This window comes from Scomber scombrus, chromosome 13 (assembly GCF_963691925.1).
Source record: "Scomber scombrus chromosome 13, fScoSco1.1, whole genome shotgun sequence".
Lineage (NCBI taxonomy): Eukaryota > Metazoa > Chordata > Actinopteri > Scombriformes > Scombridae > Scomber > Scomber scombrus.
The window spans coordinates 22,765,293-22,791,461 of NC_084982.1; the positions used below are offsets into that span (position 1 = coordinate 22,765,293).

The window sequence follows — 26,169 nt, forward strand, 5'->3', positions numbered from 1 at the left end:
CAAAGACCAATAGTTTACATGATTACAAAGATAATTTGTTTGCAAGTTATGTTTTATTTTTGAGATTACCTTTATTCTCTCTCAGATTATTATTTTTGTTTGATGTTTAAAACGTTTTGCTTAATCATTCTATCACAAATCTGATTCCATACTTACCAGGTATGAAGGTGAACGACAAGGTATATATATATATATATATATATATATATATATATATATATGTACGTAATTATGAGGAGAAAATGTTAGTAAAAGAGAGACCATGCTGTGTGAAGGCCTGGCATCATGGATGCTGCTCAGCTGCAGCATGAAGTACTGCTGGTTTCCTGTGCGACACCGAGACGTCACTTCCGCTTTGCTCTCTGCCCAGAGAACGTTGGAGAGCAAAGATGGCGGCGTGCCGGGGATCCTCGTCCAAGTGGTTCTTCACCCGGGAGCAACTAGAAAACACACCGTCCCGCCGATTCGGAGTGGAACCGGACCGGGAGCTGTCCTACCGACAACAAGCGGCGAATCTGGTCCAAGACATGGGTCAGAGACTCAACGTGTATCCCTTTTTTTGTAAACAAGGAGAGTAAAAAGTGAGACATGGCGCTAACCTGGTGTTACTGACGGGCCCTGATTAGCTCGTTTTAAAGCTGCACGCTGAGGCTTAGAGTAAGAGATTCATGACTTTTTAAATTCATATAGGTAAAATGTCGTATTTAATTCCAACATGATCTCACTGTTATAATCATAATCTGCTATCTCAACGCGATTAGATGTTATGTTTAGCCACGCCGCTAATGTAGCATGCTAACCAGCTACTAGAAAAAAAGGCCTTAACCCTTAAACAGGCAGCGTGCACCAGGAGATACACACTCTGTAACACCCTGCTAGGAGCATGATTGAAGGGTTTTGAAGTTGGTTTTCAGTTGCTTTTTTATTGGTCAGGTGGGACATTGCGCGCCAAACATTTTGGTCTTAAGAACATAGCGTTGAGCATCAATATTTTGGGGATAGGCCGTGGCTAGTGTACCTTTTGCCCAGATGTTCAAGTGCTTGAATCAGTCAATGGCTTGAAGTGGTCAAGGTGGTTGTTTAATTGTTTAAATGTGTCTTGTCCTTTTTAGAATGAGTTGAAGCATGTGGTAGTTCTATACTTGGATAGAAATGATCATTTCAGTATAGATAGGGTTCCCACAGTCATGAAATTCTTGGAAACGTTATGATATAAGAAGAACTGTTTTCCAGGCCTGGAAAAATTTTGAATTAGGGATGGCCTGATCTCATATAAAAGATAATGGATGTAAGACAGGCTGCATGAACTTGGACCTCCCACTTTTATCATGTCAAACGCTTGCTCTGGGATGTAATTATAAAATGTACCCATCATTTGGTGAGAACAAAGTGTCAAACACCTGTTTAAAGGAATAGTTATGGAAAAGTTTTGAAAATTCAATGGTAACAGTGTGTGGGAACCCTGTATAGAAACTAGTATGTGTGATATTGATGAGAAGTGAAAACAAGAATATATCACTTTTCTTCATCTAATAAAACATTATGTTGTTTACCATTATGACCATTTTTTATGCCTAATAGGGGCAACGTATCCTGGGTGGTACAACTCATGAAATCTAAAATATTGAAAAAATATATGTGGAGATGATTTACTTAGGTGCAAATGAGACAAGTAATAACATAAAATTATTTTTCACATCTAATTTTCCACTCCTGCCTGTTTAATGGTTAAAGCCAAATTTGCAGCTGTTCAAGCCACTTGTCAACTAATAAAAAAAATGCCTCACCCCACTTGTCACACTGAAGTGTAATTTATTGAACAACCATATGCTCCATTAGCCCACATGCAGTGATGTTGACTGCTGTCATTTAACATTTTTTTGGGAGGGCTATTTCGACGTAGCTTACATAAGTCACCTGTCTTCATAAATCGTGTCTTTCAAATTGTACTTTTTTTTAAAAATGTGCATGAATAGTAGTATTTCAGATATATTGCTCCTTCAGTTCAGCTGTGCTATATGTATAATTGTAACTCTGAATGTGTGCAATAATAATATCAAACTCACTACTATTTTTTATTGCTTTTGTACTTTTAGTTATTATTCTTTATTCCTTTTTACTATCCACGTTGCTGCTGCAGTAATGTAAATGTCCTCCTCGTGGGACTAAAAGGAGTATTTTATCTTATCTTATCTAACTGAAAAAGCTTCTTTACTCTGGCTGTCCTCGCCCTTTTTTAATAGGGAAAAAATGCTGCATAATGAAGCATGGTTTGACATAATATAATACAGCCAAATTGTTCACTTAAGCAGATTTGAAAATGTTCCTTGACACACAACCTCCAGCTCCCAACTAACAATAAATACAGCTATTGTTTACATGCATAGATTTTATATGCACCACTCTTTCACCAAATTCCACAGGAATGTAAGTATTATTTTACTATAATACCATAATTCATCCATATAACATGCTGATGAGACTGTGACATATATCACACTGCTTATCTTGTGTCTGTATTAAAATGTATCAATGCTTTTACACAGACAATATCTCCGACCACCTTATTCTTGGCCGCAAAAGTGGAAGAGCAACCTCGGAAACTCGAACATGTGATCAAAGTTGCACATGCCTGCCTGAATCCCCAAGAATCGCCTCTAGACACAAAAAGTAATGTAAGTTTGAGTGGCTGCACACATTGTATGATTGTCAGTTTTTTTTCCCCCCTTTCCACATCTGTCTTTCCAGTTCGCTCATTGGTCATGGTTTCCCTATGTATAAACTGGCTGTGCCATGCCCTGTACAATGGGCTTATTTTTCCGGCTCTGGCCTGCTGTTGGTGTGTGACACAGACCTACACCTACCAACACCTTTTACATTAATCGTGAAATGAGCCTCTCTGTTTTGGAGTTTTGGCCATTTTGAAATCAGTTGTTAGGTAAGATTAATAGACTCATTACAATTGTTATGTAATGACTGTCTATCAAACTTCAGGCATACCTCCAGCAAGCTCAAGAGCTGGTGATACTTGAATCCATAGTGCTGCAGACCCTGGGTAAGTAGTGGTGACGGGAGTGGATGTATTGCGAGAGAGAGAGAGCGAGCGCTTTGTTTATCATAATCATTATCATTGGCTTTTATCATTTTAAGTAAGGGAGTAGTGCTATTGATCACTGTTGAATTTATTCATCACAGCCTGTTGAGTGGAATGTTTTTATCAGCTGCTGTATGGGTATAATGTGAAATATTATCAATAAGTCATGTTAAGGTGACATGTCATTCTCTTGATGTTGATATTAGACATAATTTCTTGCAAATTATGATCCCATTCATTTTACTTTATGGCCAAATCAATTTCTCCAAATTTATTGATTACACGCTACACTGAGAAATGCACTTAATTTAGAACAAACTGACTCACAAAGATTGAAATCCACTATCTCTATTTAACATTCACGTGCCAGTTTATTGGGTACACCTAGATAAACCTGTTGCAGTATAATACAACCGAGCTCAGTTATATATCGTATTTCCACGAGGGCTATAGTATTCTGTCTTTTATGTAATCTGTTGTAGATAAATTGAGTGTGTTTTATGGTCACGTTGGAGGCTGTAGTTTGTGTTGCTTTTGAAGTGTATTGGTTTATACTGAGAGGTGTGTCTTTTGGAGTAGAATACCTTTTTATTAGTCATTGCACAGATTCAATGAAGTGACTAGCAGTCCTTACTGTATTTACACATAACAAACAGCAATTAAAATGGAAAAACCTAGCTAAGTATACAGTTGAATACAAAAGGTCTGTGACCACTTTCCCACTTTTGGACCCCACTGTATATATAAAATATATATATTTGCTATAATGCATAAAACAATACAATAAGATATTGCATATTTACTGAATTGCAGTGGCCCTATATACAAGTAGTGCAATTAGGAATATATACATAGAGAGGTGCAGTTGGCATTAAGACATCTGTGCAGCCAGTATCAGTGTTAGGCAGAGTTTACTTCTCGTATAGCTGTGGATTAGAAGCTAAGTCTGTCTGTCTGTGATTTGTTGGATCTGAAGGACAGCAGGTCACATAGATGATGTCCAGGGTGAGTCTTTCTGCATGTTGGGCACTCTACTGAGGAATAAGTGACTGAATAAATTCTCCAAAGAGGGCAGCGAGCAGCCTATGATCTTATGAGTGACCCTAGCAATAATACAGTACACCAGCACATGCTTGATGGAGATTAGTTTGAGTATTTATACTGCATTAGTTTAATCTAGGTGTTCCTTATAAACTGGAGTGTAAACACGTACTAGAACCTGAATGAATAGTCTTGCGTTTGAGCGACAGTTTTGTTTGTTTAATCATAAAATGACATGTCACCTCCCAACTGTGTCTGTGTTGAACTCACCTGTCATGTATTTTGTTCCAGGCTTTGAAATTACTATTGATCACCCACACACTGATGTGGTGAAATGTTCCCAGCTAGTGCGAGGTAGAGGCTTCCTTCTTTGCTTTTTGTGCCCTCTGCTCTTGTCTGTCCCACCTCAGATGTGGGTGGGGAGGGGGGTGAAAAAAATCCTCATGATTTAATGTTTATTTGAACACACACACACATCATTTTTTTTTATATCCTTTTGATGATCCTTTGAGTTCATTGTATGATACACAGTAGCACACGTACTGATGCTCATTGAGCCAAGTCCAAGGCTGAAACATGCACATTGTTAAAGGTCGTTACCCAGGTTTTGCCATCTCATTTTGTATGTCACGTTTTCGATATGCGTTAAATGAAACCTTGAATTACTCATCTTTCCATTTTTAATTTGCATAAAATTATTAATTTGTTACTCTTAATTTTTGTAAAATGATAATACAGTATGATCGTGATAGAGTGACACTCCAAGTTATTTAATCATAATACAGAATTATATTATTAATACCAGTAGAAAATCTTCCAGTTTACATTAAGTATACAGCAACAGTTTGCGTGCTGTCTTCAGTCTTGGCCGTGGCTCAATAAGTGCTTTGGAAATAAACTAAACATGCAGATCTTGTCCTAATGATGAAAATGCTTTTGTTTTGCAACAATGGTAATCCTTGTTTTTCCTTCTATATCTTTCTCTCTTTGTGTCTCTTTCTCTCTCTCTCTTACAGCAAGCAAGGATCTGGCACAGACTTCCTATTTCATGGCTACCAACAGGTTGTTATCCTGCCCCTCCTTTGTTGCACTTTGACTGCACACCATAGCTTCCTGTAATGCAGGGTACCCTTTCAGTGTCCAACGGGCCCTACTTGCGCTGGTGGTTGTTGGGACGCTTGCCTCCTCCCCTCGGCTCCCCTCCCTCGTTCAAAGGGAGCGGGACAGGGTGGCTCGTAGCGTTACCGGCCCCAGTCGCAGTGCGGTGTATTGTACAAGGGACCACGTGTTGGCACAGATGGGTTGAATGCAAGATGTGAAGTGTAGTGGTGCGCTTGAAACCCACATGTTTGTTCGGTTGCGAAAAAGTGCATAATTCTAAAAGAAAGACACTTTGGTAGCCTGAATAGCAGCTAAAGATTTCACAGATGTAAACATTTCTCGTAGAGGTCTTTCCGGTAAGTACCGCAAATTCATTTTTGAAATTCTCTTTTTCATATCCATTTGTTCAAAATGCATTATCTCCTCAAATTTTTGTCACTTTTTAATATTATGCTTGACTTTTAAATGCATATTTTTCTAGCTGCTGTTCAACATTTTTCATTAACGTAAAAGATATTACATAAAAACTTAATTGTGACCCATTAAGGACCTGCAGTGTTAGAAAATACTAAGCGTATGAATAAGCTATTCAGTCTCTTGTTTTCAGATCAAAATTAATTTGGTGATGATTATTTCTGAGGAAGACTTAATATCTTTCTTGACATGTCTTTAAGTCTGAAAACTGGGTCCTTAAAGGGTGTGTATAAAGTATTAGAGATTTGTATTACTGTATTTAACTTTGTCCTCAACCTGTTCATATTAGTTGACAATGTCTGGATGTTTGATTTTGAAAATGATTTATTTTTATTAAATCACGGTGACACGCGTCACCCATGTTCTAAAATATTTGAAATGTAGTCATTAGCTAAATCCTTTAACGTATTTGCTTTAAGTGATAACTTTAAGGCTTCTGCTATCTGACTGAGCAGACTCCAGACATTGTTCTTGTCTCACAGTACAAGGTTACCATCCAGCCAAATACCAAATATGTTTTAAAATGCAGTGCTGCCTATTTTTCACTAGGTGTTTTTTTTTCTCTCTCCCTTTTTTTAAAGCTGCATGTTGAAACATAGTGACCGTAACATTATAGCACACTTAAATCCAGACATAAAATGGACATGGCTTTTCTTGAGAAACTTTGATTCACATGTTTGGGATTTAGTGGCACCAAACTCCAGCTAACAGAAAACCACTTCAGAGTGAGCCATTATTAACCAGATTGTTAATATAATTCTGTAAAATAATAATTATTGATCTTGGGAGCAGACATCTGTTCTAAATGCAAGGTTCACTTCTCTAGAGTCGATGGCACACAGCGTTTTCCCTACAATTATAGAGGCCGCGGTGGAGGAACCTGGTGAAGTGAAAGATAAACGTTTTACTCAAGTTTTCATAAACTTATGCATGTTACTGTAACTACGATAAAAAGTAAGAACCCAATAAGTACTTTATCAAACCACTTGTTCAACAAGCATAAACATGTAGAAAAGCAGTCCCCCGTCTCCAGGTATGTATATAGCATAACTTCTTAACTTAGTTTTTAATGTATATTATATCCCTAGTTAATATAGATAAAAAATAACATTTTAACTATACCCGTCCCTACACCTGGCTGTGGCCACTACAGCCTGATTATGGGAGGATGAGAAAATAGCAGTTCAAATCCTATTACTAAAAACGTTTTTTTTTTCATTAGTATTTCCTAATATCACACAGCATGTTTTTTTTAAATAAATATTATTGTTAGTCCAACATTGTGACCACCTTAGCCCTCCAGAAACTCAGGTAAACCCCTGGCATACTGTCAAAAGCAAAATAAGTGAACTTTGCATTAAGAATACTGTAGCACAGACAGTGTGATTAGGTTTACCTAATGTTGACCCAAAGTTAACTATTTGTGTTTACAACTGACCCAATCCTTTAGTGGCAATTTTGAAATGTTTTAGGTGTAGTTTGTTTTAATATATCAGCTATGGATACTTGGATGGTAGCATTTATGTCTTATCTGTTGTTTGTGATGTGATATGAACCTGTTGTATTGTCTATCCATGATCTATACTTGCAATTCCACTGGTGCAGAACTGCACTGGTACATGTCAGATTCATTAAATGCTGATTTACCCATGGGGCAGAGGTCAGATTATGGCAGCGCTTGTGCCATGTCATGGATCCGGAGCACCCATTGGGTTTTTCTTTCCTTTTTTAATGCAGAAAGACACACTGAGACAGAGAGAGATGGTTGTATGAACAGCTCCTCATGAGGAAACTGTACAAAGATGGAAATGTCACGAGTGGCCTCAGGGTTCAGTGTGTTTCACAATGGGCACACCATACGTCCCCTCAGTTTTGTCTATGTCCCATCTTTTAAACTAGCCAAGTTCCCTGAAACATGAATCATTTGTCTCATGATACACCTGAGCATTTTCTTCCAAGCGCACTGGGAATTCTGTCCTTACAATAGCAAAATCATGCATTTTTAGAGATATTGCCTGTATTTGTTTGAAAAGAGAATTGTGTTTAAAATGAAAGACGTGATACATGGTCAGAGTTTACTGTATCGACACATTTTTTAAAACAATTCTACTGTTGCAAACTTTGCCAACAGCGAATTAAAGCTGTCTGCTCCCTCTTCTGTTTTTCTTTGTCTTTTCTCCACATGTGGGACCAATCCTGACCACGCCTGGCCTGAATCCACTCACACATATACCCATACATACATATATATGATATATCCACCTACACACATGCATCTCACACTACACAGTCTACACCTCACTACCTTCTGCCTCCAGTACAAGCCCACAGTGATTGCCTGCGTGTGCATCCACCTGGCATGCAAGTGGTCCAACTGGGAGATCCCAGTTTCTACTGATGGCAAGCACTGGTGGGAGTACGTGGACAGCTCTGTCACCCTCGAGCTGCTTGATGGTGAGTTTGAATTTGGCTTTGTTACAGTGAATAACTTTACCTTGAAGCGATGCTGTTGTGGTTCTGTATGCAGTTGCATTGCGTCAGTTTATCAATGCAGTTTGATGGTGTTTGATGAACGCATTCATGTTTTATAGAGTTGACCCACGAGTTTCTTCAGATTCTGGAGAAGACTCCCAGCCGGTTAAAAAGAATACGCAACTGGAGGGTAAGATACATTTCAGCTCCATTCTTCAAGCGCAGATTAGCTTGTCGTAAACCATAAAAAACAGTTAATTGTTAATTGCGTTTGCATCAAAATCATAACCAAAAAAGGTGAAAAGCAGGCTTTTTTTTCAAAGAGAAATACTACATTTACCCTGCATTATGAAATGTTGTAGATAATTTTATTATTATTATTATTGTTGTTGTTCAGATGTTTTTATTGGATTTTTTAACCATCATATACAATGCATTATAAAAACAGCACCCACTCCTGGGAGACTGGCCACCATATAAATAATAATAATAATAATGAGATAAGATAACAATAATACAAATGCCATTCATAGCTTTTAAAATGAGAAAAAAGAGAATTTTATAGATAACTATGATCAAAATAAATGGCCTTACCAAAGCAGCTACATGTAAACCTTTGAGATCCTTATTTAAACAAGCAAAAAGCCCACCTGCATGAATATAGTCAAAAGGTCTAAACTTATAGCCAAGTATGAGAAAAAGAACCAGATGTCGAATTTGTTCTCGTGTTAATATTACATATATGTACCCATCAACACCAAATTAGCTTACTGCTAACTAAAGGCCAGACTCTTCACAGCTTCACAAATATCCTCTTTCTACCCTCTAGGCAACACAAGCTGCCAAAAAGCCCAAGTCTGACGGCAACCAGTTGGCGGATAACTTTGCTGGGCCTTCCATGCTCCATGACCATTCCCTTAGTGACGCCTCGCTCCTCGGAGTCCCATCCTCAAACCCAAGTTTTTCCAAAGCAGCTGCCACCTTCAATGTACCAATGCCTGGCCATTCTGGAGGGGCACCTCTGTCTCTGGACCTCATGGCTGGCACATACAATCCAGCCAGCCACAGCGAGTGGCCCCAGAGCAACCAGAGTCAAGCAGGGTACTCCTCCACCTGTTTAAAACCGGAACCCCTCAGCATCCCTCACCAAGAGCAGACAATGTCCTTGCAGACCTCCACTTCATCTTTGCTTCAGCATCCGCCAGTGTACAGGACTGAGAAAATAGTAGAGTTCAACCCTGTCAAACAGGAACAAAAAGGAGCTGGTGGGAGCGGAGTAGGCAAGCATCAGCCACCACCTCAGCCTGCCTACCCTCCTCCACCAGCTTCACAGCCTCCTCTGCCACAACCTCCCTCAGCTCAGAAACTGTCTCTGGACAAATACAGAGAGAAACATGCTGCAGAGCTGGCTGTGTCTGGGCAGAAACGCAGGCAGGAGCAGCATGGACTAATGGAGAGCGACGTGAGGGTGGATCTATCGTCTTCCTCCTCTTCTACCTATGCACCATCCTCTATGAGCCAAGTAGACCACAGAAAACATTCACAGCCCTACCAAGTATCCCTGCATGTCCACGGTGGCAGCACTAACTCCCCAATGAAGAGTAAAGCTCCTTCCTCATCTTCAGGGCAAGATAGACGCCACCACAGTGACAAACGGGACAAAGGCTCACTTAAGGTCCGCCTGGCTGTTCCTGGGTCCGGCGGAAGCTCCCAGCTAGATAAAAGTGGACCACCAGGCAAAGATGAGCTTAAGATGAAGATAAAAGTTTCATCATCTGAGCGCCACAGCTCATCAGATGAAGGCATGGCAGCAAACAACAAGAATAAACATTCCAGCCCGCTGGTGAGCAAAGAGAAACATCGTGGAGCAGATCACAATCTTCACCGCCATCACAAGCACAGTCACCCTCACACCCACACGCACAGCGGTAATGGACGAGGAGGACCAGAGGGACCAGGTGGCGGGGGAGGCCTGCTTCGGGCTCCTACGGGACTGGTCGGCATGGACGTGACGATGCTCGCTCATCCCGGATCCACCTCTTTGTCTTCATCCTCATCGCGCAAGAGGGCGTACGCCGAGGGCAGCCACAACCACCACCCTCCCTCCTCATCCTCCACTTCTAGCTCCAAACTGAGCAAAATCTCCAAGGGTGGCACTGGTGCTGCAGGTACCTCATCTTTTTCTTCCCCCCTTTTTTCCTCCTCCTCCTCTCCTGTACTGCAGTGTGTCTCATCTGGCTTGCAGCTCTGTGGCTAACCTCCCTCCTCCCCTTCTTCCTCCTCCTTATTCTTGTTTCTCCTCCTCCCCCTCCTGTCACACCCAGGTGGGCTGCGGACCTCTCAGCAGTACCTTCCTCCTAGTGAATCGCCACATGAAGTGGGAGAGCAGAGACACTGAGTCCGCCACTCTGCAGCCATGGCCATCACATGGAAATGGCAACAAACTACCCACAGTTGAAACTAAAGACTATGCTCACCTCCCTGTTAAGTGCCCTAGGAAAATAACTCCTTTATGTGATGATAAACCCTTTACTGAAAGGCAGAAAAACTGCAAAAGATTAAATGTATTGTTGGACTTCTCAGCTTCTGAGAGACAAGAAAGGTGAAAAAATTATGCTTCCTGACTGTAAGACCTGTGGGCTGTGATGCTCAGTCCCATCTTTTTGTTGGTGTCAAATTGCTGCTTGGTTCTCCTCTCTCCTCAAATGGGTCTAAGAATGTGTGTGTGTGTGTGTGTGTGTGTGTGTGTGTGTGTGTGTGTGTGTGTGTGTGTGCGCGCGTGTGTGCGCGCGCGCGTGTGCTTGGTAGGGAGGGTATGAGTGTGTATTCACATCGTAGGGGAAATCCTTCCCTGCATTTCAGATGTCCATATGAGAAAACATAAGTATTACAAGTACTATAAAAAGGCATTGGAATATAGTGTATATTCCATGTCTTTCTTCAGTTTCTTCCTCTATTTTTTTCTTTTTTTTTTTTTTTCCAAAAATCGAATCACATTTCTGCGATTGTATGGAGGAAGCCAGTGGCCAGATGGAGATGAGTAAAAGTTATGTTTGCTGGCATTCCATTTAAGCACTGTTGATGGATGCATTTTTTTTTTTTTTTTTAAGGTGTAAATTTTCATCTCCTCAATTACTTTCTTGTCTTGATTTCTTTTTATACTTAAAATACTGTGCGTAAGATTTGCATGTTTCAATCATCAAAGGGATTTAAAAGGAGAACACACTTGCTGTTTACAGAAAGTGAAGATAAATGTACATACGTTTTTGTATGTTTAAAGAAAAAAAAAAGCTATACCATGACTACTCAGGTTTGGAGCTGCTTGTAAGTATGACAAAATAACTATAAAACCTATAAAGTACTTATTTTGTTGATCAACTTGTTGGGCATCATCATGGGTGAATGATTGCAGCATTCCAGTTGGTGTGTGCTTCTTACAGCCTTCCTACAGAGGGTGCTGCGCTGAACTTTTCCATCACAGGAAACGTCAGTCGATGCCCTCAGCAACACGGGCACATCCAAAACCTACTCTACACTTTATCAAAACGATATGATTTCCACCAAAAATTGTTTTTGTTTTTTTTGGACCTCTTAGTAGACCTTTAAGCAGAATGCCAAAGGTTGTGCCTCAAGAAAAGAAGACAAAAAACCTGACAAAGACAGTTATAGTAGTGTGATATTAAAGTTTACATAACCCTTTTTACTTTGAAGTGCATTGGACGTAGATTCACAACATGACACTAGCCCTTTTAGACATCAGGTGGTAAAGGGGATACATGTAATTATTCAATCAACCATTAACAGGGTACTATTCAGAATAATGAAACACTTGTTCCCTCAGTTCTAGTCGCAGAAAGACTTCTCAGAACAGTGACTAATAGGCCATATGCAAGACGACCTGCTGGATATATATTGGAGGTATCCACAGTGTTGACATCCCCCATAGATTTTTTTGTTTTCACTCACTTCCTCGTCCAGTTGGTTGAAGTTACGTTGACTTAACACATTTTTGCATCGACATTAAAACTGTAATGTTCTAAAATCTTGACATGACCCAGTCCACTCTGTTCTTTAATTGGGTTACTCATTTATTTTTAGTGTGCAAAATGCTTAACGAGGCTGGTTTGTTTGTACCCTGATTTCACAGTTGGGCTGTCGGAATAACAGCAGTTGTGTGGACGAAAGCATAAGCCACTCTTTACATCCTTTTTTGTTTTCCTCTTATTAAAAATAAACCTCAAAGTTGTCACTACCCTGACAGTATAAACTCTGATTGTTGCTGTCATTTTATTATGCGTCTATCCTTCTTGATATATACTAACAGTAAAGAAACTGATGTGCCAATTTGAATATGAAGAGATGTTACTCTGTAGTAACTTCTAGTAATTTGAAAATAATTCATCAGCTGTATTTCTTCTTCGCATATGATTTAAGACACTGATCCCTCTGCAACATGTCAGAGACCAAAAGGAAGTAGTTCACATTCTCAGCACTGAAATATGTAGATTATGGACATAAACAATTACTTTTAATTGATAGAAATGTGTTCTACATTATCAGCAGATTCTATCAACTCGTATATTACACAGGACAAAGACCAGGAGTGATAAAATATAAGATTGGCACAAATAGCTACAAAAAATACCAAAAGTTAGTATAAAATCTGGCATATATCTCCATATTTTGTAGGTTGTATTAATGCACAAAGTGAAATATATTAAAGTGCTTCTCATATTAGCTTTTTACACACTTGATTTACTTCATGTTGGGTTCAGAAGTGTCTTGGACATGAGCTCAGTGCTGCGTGCTCCCTCAACAGGCACTACTGCATCACTAGGGAGTAAGGGTTACAGAAAGTCAGTCACAAAGGGTCACTTTTCAGTCACCGGTCTAGATTAAGACGTTAAATGTCACTTTGAGCTGAGTCCCTCATGGCGTAACTTCCGTTAACCGCACAGTCCATCTGGGTGATTGCAACAGATCTTTTTCTGTGTTTCCCAGGAGTTCACTGCAGTCTCATGATGGGGGATGAATGTGTGCTTCAGCAGCTGCCCCACAGATGGCCGTAGTCTCTGGTCACTGGAGTTGGGAGAAAATAGATGAAAAATTAGGAAACCTACCCCCACATTCACATTAGATTTTTTTAATTTTCATCAGCAGATAAATATTTAAAGGAAAAGTGAGTTTGTAGAATGTATTAACCATACATTAAACTAGAGAAGACACATTTTAGTTTGAATTGATCAGGATAATAAGTACTCACCTTGTCAAGCAGACTTTTACAAAGTCCTTGGCACTATCTGAGAATGTGTCCGGTAGGGAGGGCATCAACCCTCTTTTAGCCCCAATGTAGAACAAGGCAGCCATCTTGTCCATGTATGCCAGTGGTGGTTTCCCAGTGGCCATCTCAAACACTGTGCAACCCACACTCCATATATCTGATTTTCTGCCATATCCGGTCTCATTTACAACCTGAGAAGTGGAAACAACGATAACAGTCAGAATAGAGAAGTTCAGTCAAACATAGAAATTAGGTAATTAAAAGAGATAAGAAGACCCCCTAAAATGAACTCCATATGTACCTCTGGTGCCATCCAGTAAGGTGTGCCGTGGACAGACTTGAGCAGATCTCCACTGTTGCTTGCAGTGTGGTTTAGGCAGCTGAGGCGGCGTGCACAACCAAAGTCTATGAGCTTGATGACACCAGTGGGCATCAGCATGACATTGTTTCCTTTCAGGTCACGATGAATCACCCTATTCAGGTGGAGGTAGGCCACTCCTTCCAGGATCTGATGGGTGTACAGGGCTAGAACACGCTCGGGCAGAGGACCAAATCTGAGGGCCATAAAAGAGGCAAATTTGTGTTAAATATGTTATATTGTTTGTTCCTGCTATGATATTTTGTCACAAATGAGGCATTGGTACAGCTCAGTTCTTCAACAGATTAATCTGGATAAATGGTCAATTTGTCTTGAATCAGGCTAACCTGTGGAGGATGCTAGCAATGGATCCTCCGGGGATGTACTCCATGAAGATGGAAACCACATGCTGATAGAGCGAGGTCCCCAGGAAGCCCACAATGTTGGTGTGTCTAAGGGTTTTAAGGAGCTCCACTTCCCCCTGCAGACGACCGTACTCCCTCTTTGCAGACTCCGGGTCAGAGGCGTCTAAGCTCACCTGCTTCACAGCTATCAGCTGGCCCTGGCCAGTCAGGCCACAGTACACCTGGTAAGAAGGCAACAGTTTGCCAGGGTTAGTCTATGCTTGTTGCTTTACCTGCTTTGACTCTAGAATATATAGTTGTAGGGATACATAAGAAAATGGCATGTTACTAAGTGTTCTCCAAAGTCTCAAGAAAGGTTTAAACAGTAGGACTGATAGTCAACTGGCCTACAGAACAGCGCTCGCTAATTGCCTAAAATTGGCAAAGTTTGTGATAAAAGAAGGAGGTGCAAGTGATGGATTCTCCAGGGATGTACTACAGATTACCTGGACATTTTCAGAGTTATTTGCAGACTTTAAATATGAATGTAAATATTTGGATTTATAAGTAGAAACTTCCTTATATGCTAATGTTACCAGTCTAATTTTTTTGAAAATGTTTGCAAATTGACAAAAACTATTTTACACTTTTTTCTTAGAATGTGTAGTATATTTCCACCCGTTCTGTATATTACCCAAAAATTAATTGTTAAATACATATAAATCGAGGACAATATAAAGCCTTGCAAAGAGATGCATAGAGAAATAATTTCTTCAGTTTAAATGTGTTATTAGAATATTTGCTGTCAGTATATTCATTTTTTTTGTCTAAATTAGAATACTTACCGTCCCATAGGCTCCCCTGCCAAGTATTTCACCCTTTGTCCATGAGATGGTGTCATTTACAACCAACCCAAAGCCAAGCAGAGCTGCGCTGTCTACAGAAGTAACCTGCAAATAAAAAACACAAAATAAAGAGTTGTAAATATGTTGTACATGTACATAAAAATTCAGAATCATGTTACGATGTAGTTAAATTATGATTCTTTTGGTTTCTCAGGATATGTCTTAGTTGACATGGCATGCATTTTTTTGTATGAATTATGTATTTTTGTAATCATATTAAAAAAACATGATTTATAGAGCAGAGACATCAGTATGCAGAGTTAAAAATGTGTTATCACGTCTTATTTTGTTATCATTCATTAGGTAGTTGTAATGATGACAACGTTTTTTAAATTAACACTTTGATATCAAGTTTACCTCAGGATATGCATTTCTCCCCAATACAGGATCGTCTTCTCTTTCAGACTCCTCTTTGCTCAGTTCCAGGTTTTCAGGACATGGATCTGTGAATCCATCTTTCTCATCTAATGAGATCAGCTCCTCAGCCAGACATTGCAGCAGGTCATCTGTAAGCGGTCCGTCCCCCACCTCATCCAGAAACTTCTGATAAACTGGTGATATAATGGTGTAGAGACTGCTGTTAGAAGAGGTCCAAATGTCAGTGTTTGGCTGTTGGGAGCTTTGACGAAACACAGGCTCAGGAACCGGTTGGTCTGCTGAATTCACTTTTGTTTCTTTCATGTTCATACGTCTATTATTGTCCACGTGATAGGAAGTTGTAGGCGTGGTCAATGTTTTGTCATCAGATTTGAATGTTTCTGACCCATACCTAGAAAGAGCCTCCTGTATGGTAGATAACACATGATTGTCATGTGTTATCAGATTGTCTTCAGCACTGTTATGACAAATCTCACCATCTTTACTGAGAGTTAACTCAGCCTCAAGTTTAGGAACATTCTCCCTTTTGTGTAGGCCTTTCTTTGATAAAGGTGTGAGGTGAGGTTTCACCCTGGAGGACACAGGTTTTACTTTGCTTTTAGCTGAAGCCACCATTCTCTCCCCTGGGCTTCTTCTCAGCTTACTCTGCGCTTGTTTCACAGGTCGGTGTTTGACTATATGGCTGTTCTGTTGTGTCTTTCTAGACGGAGCAGACTGTACTTGTCTGTCCTTTGTTTTCTCACAGGAGCTGGAAACTCGAAGATTATCATAGATTGGACCAGCAAACATCTCATAGATAGCTGGTCCTTCATCCCTACTCTGGATCTGCTGAAACATGTCTTTGTATGTGATGAAGTCCACAGCAGATTTAGACCTGGGCGTCATCGCTACACAGGGTCTCTTAAACTGCCGGGTGCTCTTTAGCGCCTTTTCTGTTGGATGCTGTTGTGCTCTGTTGTTATTCATCTTGTCCGGATTTGCTTTTTTGCTCTGTGGATGATCAATAACGTTCTTTCGTGGCGATGGGGTTTCAGAGTTACTATGAGCAGCTTTAACAGATTTAAGCTTTGATTTTGCTGAAGTGACTGTGGCCTCTCTGCTAATAATTAGCTCAGAGCTTTTCCTGGTTTTATCTTTGACTTGTGTGGAAAGTGAAGAGTACTTTGGATTGTTTTTGGACCTATTCCTACTTGGGATGCTTCGGTCTTTGTGTGCTAATATGTTGAAGGACTGGTTGGTTTGAGTATTAGCTCTTGGTTCACACTTAATGCTGGTTCTTCTCCCCTTGTTCCAGACTGGCTTTAAGACCTTCACCATCATCTCATCCTTCCTAGGACCAATGTCTAACATTGCGAGCTTTGCAGTTGGAGTACAGAACAGTGATTTCCCCAAAGGATCGCTCGTATTTAACTTTACACCCTCAGCAAGATGAAGGATTGGGCTATCTACCTGGAGATCATGTGCTGCTGTAGTTTTATTGGCAATGATGTCCTTCATTGTTTTCTCTGCCTGTTTTACATGCTGCACTTCATTTCTGTAATTCCCTGCAGTGCATCCACTAGCATCATCCTGGTCATTATTTATAGTAAATGTAATTTCATGGCCAATTTCCTCCGTAGACTTTGATGTGATAGGTATTTCATTGTTCACAGTGTCTTTAGTATGATTCATAGTATGGTCTTGTTTTGCATAGTTACATTTTATAAATGATTGACAGTCAACAGGCTCTTTTGTGCAATTAATATTGTTGGCTTTCTCATCACAATGTGAATTTATAGCTTCTTCTGTGCTGGGCGAATCATTTGTGTGACTGATAGGCTCTCCGTTCTGGATGTGTGCTGATCTGCGGATCGGTGGTATATGACCGATCTTCGATTGAACTTTAAAATGATATCCCTTCTTTCCACTCTCACACTCAGTGTCCGCATCAGTGCAGCTCACATCTTTTGAATTCTTCAAAAACTTGTCCTCAATTAATTTCAGATGGCTGTCTTCTGACGGTCTTTCGTGTAGATCCCTCGCATCTTCCACATCCTCGTCCTCCAGATCGATGGAACTCTGGCTGCTGCTACTGGACCCGCTCTCCTCGCTGCCACCCTTAGTGGTGAGAGGGCCAATACGTGGGCTGCCCCAGGAGAGCCTCTCTCTCCTCAGCCAGGTCCTGGAGCAAAGAGGGCTCTGGCTGATAGGCTTCAGGGGAATGTGGTGCTTTAGCACCGGCAGAGCAGCGCTGCCTGTAGGCCTGCCATCCAAGGGTGCCAACAGTTTGGGTGTGCGGGGAAGAGCATTGGGGTGCAGAGCCGGCAAAAGACCCTGTGAGAGCTGCAGAAAATAGTGATATTGACAGCAATTTGTTATTTAGTACAAAGAATGTGATATATGAAAAAAAATAGCTGAACTTAATAAAAGGATGTCTTTTGGTCTAAACCCACCTTTTGCTGATTAATAGTTTCATGAGAACCGTGCCCTGCAGACAGACAAGAATATACATTTAAAATTACAAACAAGTATCATCAGCAAACTTAATTATTTTGGCTTGCCTGATATAAAATATATTAGGTCAGTATTCAGTATTCATACCACATTCATTTTATTTATTACTATTTCATGTTATAATCTATCATGCCTTTTTAAAATATCTAACATAAGACTGAAATAAAACTTTACTCCTCTTCTGATCTTTGGGTCAAATAAAAACTCTAAATGAGACTAAGATATAATAACAAGGCTGATCTTATATTAAGGTTTGTGCATTTTTAGCTGTATTCATGAAGTACATACGGCTCTGGATATGTGTCCCGGCCTGGATCATAGTGGTCGGACACTGTAGCGGTTCCATGATGCTGGGAGCTGATTGGCTGAGCTTGGTGGGCTCAGCCACAGACAGCAGTCTTGAGGAGGATGAAGATGCAGCAAACACACTTCTTTTTCTCTGCCTGTTTGGGACAAATTAGAATAAGAGCTTAATGATTGTGTGTAAGTGCCATAGCTGTGTTGTGTTTTGTTTAAGGGATAAATATAGGGATAAAGGGATAAATAAGATTTTCACTGCCCTACAGCACCTAATGCATATAATGTAGCTGCTTTTATATTGTTGATCAAATATTAATACTTTTATATTTGCTTTGGAAGAATAATGACTTGTGTCATAGTCTATAGCCACAGTAATTCAAAGTGGTGGGGACGTGGCATTAAGCTTGAAATCCTGGATCAGGTCCACAGAATGTGGTTCAGAGAGAGAATCAAAAAAGAGTGCTGCAAAGGTAAATACTAAGAGAAAAACCACATTCTTCTTTTAGTCAATTTCATTCGATGTTTAATTTTCACCAACCACACAGCAGTGTTTTTCACTCCATCCTTGTGTAAATGTCTGCTATTTATTTGGCTTTCCTAAATAAAGTTCTCTTTGCTAAAACACAGGAAGCTTTTTAAAGGCAGTACTCATAAAAGCTAAAAGCTGAGTCTAGCTACAGTATATACCTGTGTGTAGGAGGTACAGGCAGGCAGGGGCTCCGCATTGTCAGCAAGCCAGATGAGGAAGGAGGATCCACATGGCCCCAGCGTCTGGTGGTGTGGCCCAGGCTCGGCAGAGACAAGCCTCCTCTGATAATGAGAAGAGGGGAAAACACAGAATACTTATATGGCTAATCCTGTTTTATAGAGGAAGAGAGTACAAATACTTAAGGAAGCTTGTTGTCTTATTAACAATAATACAGTAACAAGAAATTGGTTTTGATGAGTTGTATTGCTTTGTGCTGCAGTGAACATAAAGCCGCAAGCCTCATTTTCCCTTCATTTATCCCTATTTCTAGACAGTAATGCTATGAAATTAGAGACCTGCTCAAAGACCTTTATTCTCCTTGGATTTGATTCAGTGGTGAGAGTTCCACATATCAGACAATGGGTTGATTCACCAAACCCCTCTCTCCCCCTGTCTCTCTGTTTGTAGCCTGTTCAGGTAGAACAGGTTGTCCTCTGGACACAGTGGCAGGTGTCTGCATACAGATCTGTGAGTGTAACCGGAGAGGACACTCTTCTACTGTTGGTGTAAAAGCAAGAGGAAGTTGTTGACTAGCCTGGTCAGTGTGTACTGTGTATACAAGTGACTGTGTGTTGGGGAGGGGGGGTGTTAACTGTACGCACATATGTTGGTGTTTGTAGTTACGTATGAACAGATGTAGATGTTTTCACGTGTCAGCAAAGCTAAATAATACTTGAAGCTCCACCATCTTCTAATTGATTTTTTTTTAAAAGCTACACTGATACACATTCAAAAGTGAGACTTCACCCACCTGCTTCCCGTCCCTGCATCCCGGTAAGCTTGCCTGAGGTCTGTCAGTGTTTCCATGGCGTTTTGGAAATACAGGGGGATCCCCTTATCTGCTCAAAACACAAACACACACACACCCACACACACAGTTACACCCAACAATCCCTTTTTCCAGTGTTCCCTATTAGACGACCCATATTTGTGACTAAATAAAACATCACTGTCCACATTCAAAATATCTGTTTAAAAAGGTAAAAATCTATCAATTAAACTAAAAATCAACTAATAAATAAATATAAAGTACATAGCACTACAGGAAAACTGATTAAAGTGGTTTCTGGAGTGGTTTTATGGTCCTTGAGTCCATCAGTACTAAAGAACAATGTTACTTGGAGATTTATCATCTTTATGAAACACCTGACAGTAAACTGTATGCAGAGTGTATTTCTAGATTTCAAACCCAAATTCTAACATCAGACTGAGCTCTTAACTATTGATGAGAACAAATATGCATTTCATGTTTTGGTCATTAAAACTCTTATTAATGAGAACAGCAATACTACAATACTACCCATAGATAACACATGTGTTGTTATATAAAATATAATGACATCATAGAGAAAACAATGGCCATTACCTTTTTTGAGCCTGTGTGTCCACTCTGCTCCCATATCAACACCACTTTAAATTACTTTAAGTACTAATGATTACACCTCTATTCTGTCTTTGCTTTCTGTATTTTCTGTATCTCCATCCCTCAACGAAACAAATATTTTTGCTTTTTTTGACTTATCTCTCACATTCTGTCTGTTTCTCTCTGAGTGTCTAAACCATGCTGTTGAGACTGAGGTAAAAACGAGCAGGCAGGTTTCTCTCAGCTGAGAGGTCGTATTGTGAGTGAGTGAGACCCCTCCCTCCCAACATCATTCCTACCACCCAGTAACGCCTCCCTCACTCCCCTCCCTTTAGAAGGTGATTTTATCTGTTAGCCTATTTGGGATGCTGACCAGTTTTTCTTTGTCACTGCCTAAAAACTCTAATCTGTTTAAAGTAGTTAGCTGGCGTCCCAGACACATATATCACCTTAAGAATAAATGAAACACCAGGGGGTATTTTATTGCTGATTAATGTTGTGTGTCCTTTATCCCTTTTGTCCTCTTGGAGCAAAGGCACAAAGAAAAACATTGCTCCAATTTCAAACATCGACAGTCCACGGCTTATTCCACTAAACCCCAATAGTCCAAGAAAGAGTCCTTAATTCATTTGGGATTTTTGTTTAGTTTCATTTGTGTTTTTTTTTCTTTGTCCACATGCTTCTGTATATATTTTATATATATGTTAGATGATAGATGCATGTTTTGTAAAGTAGTGGTGTCTTGTAATCCCACATGTGATTGGCTAAATGTTTGGCATGAGACCAAAAAATATAATAAAATAAAAAATGAGAAAACATACCTTGGTTAAGGTCTTTATGATGGTCAGATTGAGCAAGACTCCCTGGAGACTCTAGCGCTTCCTGCAAGGGACAACAGTAAACAAAGCTTATAACCCCTGAAAAACATGTCTCCAAAAGCTGTGGCTAGTAGACAACATACAGAAATTTCTGTCTTTGGACTTTGCTTTTTTGTGTGGATGTTGTGTAAGTTGTTTAAAGGAATATTTGAAGAAATAAAAATGATATATGTATATATATTTAGACTATGAGTTAATTAATATAAAATTAATATAAAAAATGTTTATGATGTTTCAATAAATGTTTTATTAAAGCTTCTCCAGAATGCAGCATCAAGGGGAGATCTTTAAAAAAGAAACCAAAAAACAGGACATGCATTTAATTTAACAATTGTTCAGTTTTATGAATATGTTAAATCAACTAATGGCATCTTTTGTACAGGTACAGAAGCAAAGCCTTAGATATAGCTCAGTTTTTATAAATACAAATCTAATATATAACTAACAAAATAATATATATAACAATTAATGATTTTGATGTATTTCATATAAACCCTTGGTATCAGGATTATTGTTTCTAGTTTTAGCACTGTAAATGTACACATACAGTATATACTACAGCTCTACAGCTTTTCCCCGTAAACCACCTGCTGTTCATCTCCAGCAAACCAGCTGCCTGCTTGTCTGCTCCTTCTTTAGGGACACCCAATATGATAGTATGGCAGTGTCAACTACACAGAGCGCCCCTCCTCCATGCCCCCCCCCTCTCTCTCTCACACACACACACACACAAGCACACACATCTAAACAACCAGTTACTGCTTCCACATATTTGTCTTCTTAGTGACCACTCACTGCCAGTTTTTTTTATGTGTGTCTGTTAATTGTGGCTACTTGAGAGCCTCAGCCACTTTGTGCCTATCAGTGAACCACACAGACCAGTTAATCAAGAGTGTGCGCTCACACACACACTTGAGTACAGCACAAATTAAAAGCCCTTCGTCCTCCTTCGTTGAGTCAATGCAGTGTAATCTGTAGATGTGTGGAATTAACTAAATAGTTTGAAACATTCAAATCATTGAAGAGATTTGAAGGCTTATTTTAAGGCACTAAAATGCAGATCCAAATCTGGACAGTTCAGTTCAGTATATTACTGTGGACAAGCATCCTCTCTCCCAAAGCTGAACCACACAGACAGGAGCCTTGACATCTTGATATAGAAGTGACATTTTCAAGCATTTTCCTCAAGAATGATTTGCTGTTTACCATGAAATGTCACTTACCCCACTGTGGCTGTACAGCAAAACCCGGTGGTGATGGATTGGTGTCTGAGTCGGGGAGACTGCTGTCGACTGATCAGTATAAAGACTCTCAAGGTCCAACTCTAAGTCCAAATCTCCAAGCTCTGAGTCCAGCTCTTGGCAAAAAGAGTATTTGTCCAGTGCCAGGGGTGACACCAAGGTGGCATCTGCACAAACACAAAACTGATTTTAAGTTAAAAAAAATCAAACACTCTTTCACGACAGCCAAGAACAGAGCAGGTCAGGCATTTAAAAACTTCAAATTTGTTTGGGTGTGCAGGGTGCACATTGCTGCACCTTGAGCTGTTTACACAAGGTGGGGAGTAAGTCAAAAGCAGTAAAAAAAAAAAGAAAAAAGTCTATTGTACCTTTCTCTATTTTTTCATCTCTATTTCTCCGTCTTCTACGTGTCACCTTGTTCCTGTGTTTCTATGCTTGATACAAACTGCAACTCACCCATGAAGGCACTCAGGACTGTGGTGGCTCACATATACACAAACAAGCCTTTCTTATACATAACTCCCACATAAGTGCAGGCTTTCAGTCCAACTGCAAAGGTTTTACTGTGAAAAACAGGATTATGAATGAACTCAGAATGCTGTGTTTGTGTGTATGCTTGTGAAAGAGAGAAAAAAAAGTGTGTGTGCATACACATAGTCATGAACAGGATGTTTAGAGGTGGGTACTTGTGCATTTATTTTTTACATGGATAATTCTCATTCAGCACCCGGTTTAATAAGTGACCGATCAAGGAATCAGTAACCAAAGTGAAACAGACAACATGAGGAAGTGAACAGATGTGACACCACTTCCATTTTCTAATTCAGTCCAATATGCAGGCAACAACACCAAAGATAATTAACATAAAACAGATTAGGTGAAGGATGTGTTCAAGGCAACCCATCACTTTTATGTTTCTCTCAGTTTCTATGTTTTATATTAAGACCATGCAGTTGTGTGTGAATCTGTATAGAAAAGCATTCAACTGAGCACAAAAGCTTGTGGTAAAAAAAGTGTTGTAGTGGCAGCTTGTGTGCTTTTTATTTTACAGAAACTTATTGTTGACTGCATAATCATCATAATCAGATTATTTCTTATTATTGTGAGAAAAACATAAGAATGGGCAAATAACTGGATAATCCTTTTCCCTTTTCCCAAAGCAGATCACATGCACAGAATTAAGATCTGAATGAATTTTCCAGGAACTTTCAATTGTCAACTAAAAAAGCCTTAAGTCCTCTGAATAATGTTAATTTACATATGCTGTGTGTGTGTGTACCTGTGTGATTTAGGACCTCAAGCATCATGTGAATGATCTCCTCCTTCAGAGGGCTGTTGATGTTAGCAGCGTAGTGAAGAGCAGAACAACCGCTGTCGTCTCGAACCCGCAGATCACTGATCAAGAAGTTGAAAGACAAACGGAACAAATGTTTTTTTACTTTAAACATAAAATGTGTTCCTGTGTCATATACATTTACTTTTGGTTTGTTAATCTCGGCAAAAATGTATTACTTTCTGTCAAAGCATGCACTTCAAGCTTTGTTTGGGCACTAAGTAGACTTTTTTTCTCTTTAGTATTTTAATTCAAGTTCCTACAACTAAGAGAAAACTGGCAACTGTTGTAGAGAAAGAAAAGCTTGTGTACATGTACATGTACATGCATTTCCTCGTCTGTATGTATCCCATAATGAATGTGTGTTTTTCTTACGCTAAAACTCTCAGCAGTTCCTTGATCACTTCCACTGGTCTGTATTCCCATGGCAACAGGGTCGCCATGCCCTCGAACAGGTCAATGTCTCTGACAGCAAGCATCACAGATGTCACGCCGTCGCTATTAGGTACATTCACATCCACCTCGTCTGTCTGAACCTGATACATGAGGGCAGACAGACACAAACACACACACACACAAACACACACACACACAAACACACACACACATTACAAACATATACATGACACACTCTGTCAATCATTTAGAAAGAGACAGACACAGGTGCAACAGACACAGATTTCCTCTTGTACTCTGTTTTACACAATATGCAAATTAACTTTAACTTTCCTAAAGTAATAATAATCTGTTTATTTTCTAGATTAAATTAATTACATACTAACTAATAATGTTTTGAGAAGAAATAAGTTAACACCCAATTTAATGCATGACTATGTTTAATTTAGAAATGTGGCTTTTCTATCTGAGAAAATTAATTCATGTTTAATGCAGTTTTATTTTAAACATTTTGTATAGACAGAAGTAATATGACTCCAGCCATTAATCAGGAATAAGTTTAATGTTGTTGTTTTTGCCAAACAACCACTTCATAAAGCCTGTGAGCTGGTAATATTATTATTACATTAATAAATTCAGGTTTTTTAAAAACTATTTTAAAGGTTTGTGCATTTTTTCAGTCAAGGGTCCAAATGAAAAATCTGTATTTGGGCCAAACACAATGAAAACATCCTACTACTGCTGTCATTTGGAGGTTTTAGATAAAAAATGATGAACCGATCTGAATGGTTTCCACACATTTAAACTGAATAATTGTGTTTTATTAATATAACATCTTTGTTGTCAGTCTGTGTGGAAGTCTTACCAGCAGGTGCTGTAAGGAGTGCAGGTCTCCCTGCCAGGCAGCCTGCAGCAGCTGTGCTTGGGGATGCAGATGAGGCCTCGAAATCCACCCCAACACTTTTTCCAGGAGCTCTGTAGGGCTTAAATGGAGCGCTGTCTGCTGGCTGCTGTTACACAGGGTCACATCAGACCCGCTCCTCAGCAACTGCTGTACCACCTGTCAATGAAACAAAAGAGAAAATGACCAGACTTGTCATACGTAGATTTAGAGATTTAAATGTAGAAGTGAGTTAAATTACACTACATGAGGTAAAATATAAATTAAACACCAATAAAATAACTGTGTTCATTTTTACTATTACTCTTTAGCAGAAGTAGTTCAGAGTTTCTAGGATACTTTGAGGATGTGGAAGTTTTACTGTGATTTATTTAACTACACAGGGACTCATGGGGGGCATCTCCCCTGAGGACTCCCACCAGTAAGTCATCTGCTTGTTTTGAAAAAAGGCTCCCCGAGAGGATGCAGAGGGAGTTACATAAAGAGCAGTATTCACGTTGAGCTCCCATGCACATAAACACATGTCATTGTTACTGGCAGGAAAAATACAGCCTCTCATATGAGAATTGTTTTGCCCCCCTCCACCCACGCACCCAAACCTCAGCTCACCTGCAGGGTTTTACCGGTAAACAATAACAGATAGGTTAAAGAGAACGCTGAACAATTATTTCACAAACATCACACCTCCATCCTAAGCTTTCTCTGTCACACACACACACACACAGACACGCACAGACACACACACACACACACACACACACACACACACACACACGCACACACACACACACACACACACACACACATACACACACACACACACACACACATACAGTACATAACTTACCTCAGTCTCGCCCTTATAACAGGCATGAATAAGGGGAGTCCATCCTTGCTCCTCCTCATCCTCAGTGTTGGAGATCTCCAGCTCCTCTTCATCCTCCACCTCTTGTCCCAGGCTCACCACCTCATTTTCTTCCTCCTGCTCTATTTGCAGCATCTCACCAATGCTCTTCCAACTTCTCTGTCTCTTCTCATTTCTCTCCATGATTGTCTTTCAGATCCGTG

The 26,169-nt window shown here is 39.8% G+C and overlaps 4 protein-coding genes across 4 annotated transcripts; 2 read left to right on the plus strand and 2 right to left on the minus strand.

Moving 5' to 3' along the window:
• Positions 1-389: 389 nt before the first annotated feature.
• Positions 390-5,992, plus strand: LOC133992740 (cyclin-T2-like). Its single transcript, XM_062431458.1, has 6 exons — positions 390-547; positions 2,346-2,427; positions 2,547-2,675; positions 2,995-3,055; positions 4,427-4,489; positions 5,152-5,992. The coding sequence occupies exons 1-6, from the start codon at positions 390-392 to the stop codon at positions 5,229-5,231; spliced, it is 573 nt and encodes a 190-aa protein (XP_062287442.1). The 3' UTR covers positions 5,232-5,992.
• Positions 5,993-7,354: 1,362 nt separating this feature from the next.
• Positions 7,355-10,461, plus strand: LOC133992739 (cyclin-T2-like; the record flags this gene model as incomplete). Its single annotated transcript, XM_062431457.1, is given in 4 exon segments — positions 7,355-8,164; positions 8,302-8,372; positions 9,012-10,421; positions 10,423-10,461. Coding segments are annotated over 4 exon segments (1,725 nt in total), but the record flags the coding sequence as incomplete, so codon positions are not given.
• Positions 10,462-11,117: 656 nt separating this feature from the next.
• map3k19 (mitogen-activated protein kinase kinase kinase 19) lies at positions 11,118-17,355 on the minus strand. The gene is made up of 6 exons (XM_062431456.1): positions 15,428-17,355; positions 15,011-15,115; positions 14,169-14,407; positions 13,765-14,017; positions 13,446-13,654; positions 11,118-13,261 (listed from the first exon to the last, which is right to left on the minus strand). The coding sequence occupies exons 1-6, from the start codon at positions 17,117-17,119 to the stop codon at positions 13,129-13,131; spliced, it is 2,631 nt and encodes an 876-aa protein (XP_062287440.1). The 5' UTR covers positions 17,120-17,355; the 3' UTR covers positions 11,118-13,128.
• Positions 17,247-26,149, minus strand: LOC133992637 (uncharacterized). Its single transcript, XM_062431323.1, has 12 exons — positions 25,949-26,149; positions 25,066-25,260; positions 24,180-24,340; positions 23,751-23,866; positions 22,454-22,638; positions 21,174-21,234; positions 19,741-19,828; positions 18,929-19,051; positions 18,230-18,384; positions 17,881-17,915; positions 17,390-17,770; positions 17,247-17,291 (listed from the first exon to the last, which is right to left on the minus strand). Exons 1-12 carry the CDS (start codon positions 26,147-26,149, stop codon positions 17,247-17,249), a joined length of 1,746 nt encoding a protein of 581 aa, XP_062287307.1.
• Positions 26,150-26,169: the final 20 nt, after the last annotated feature.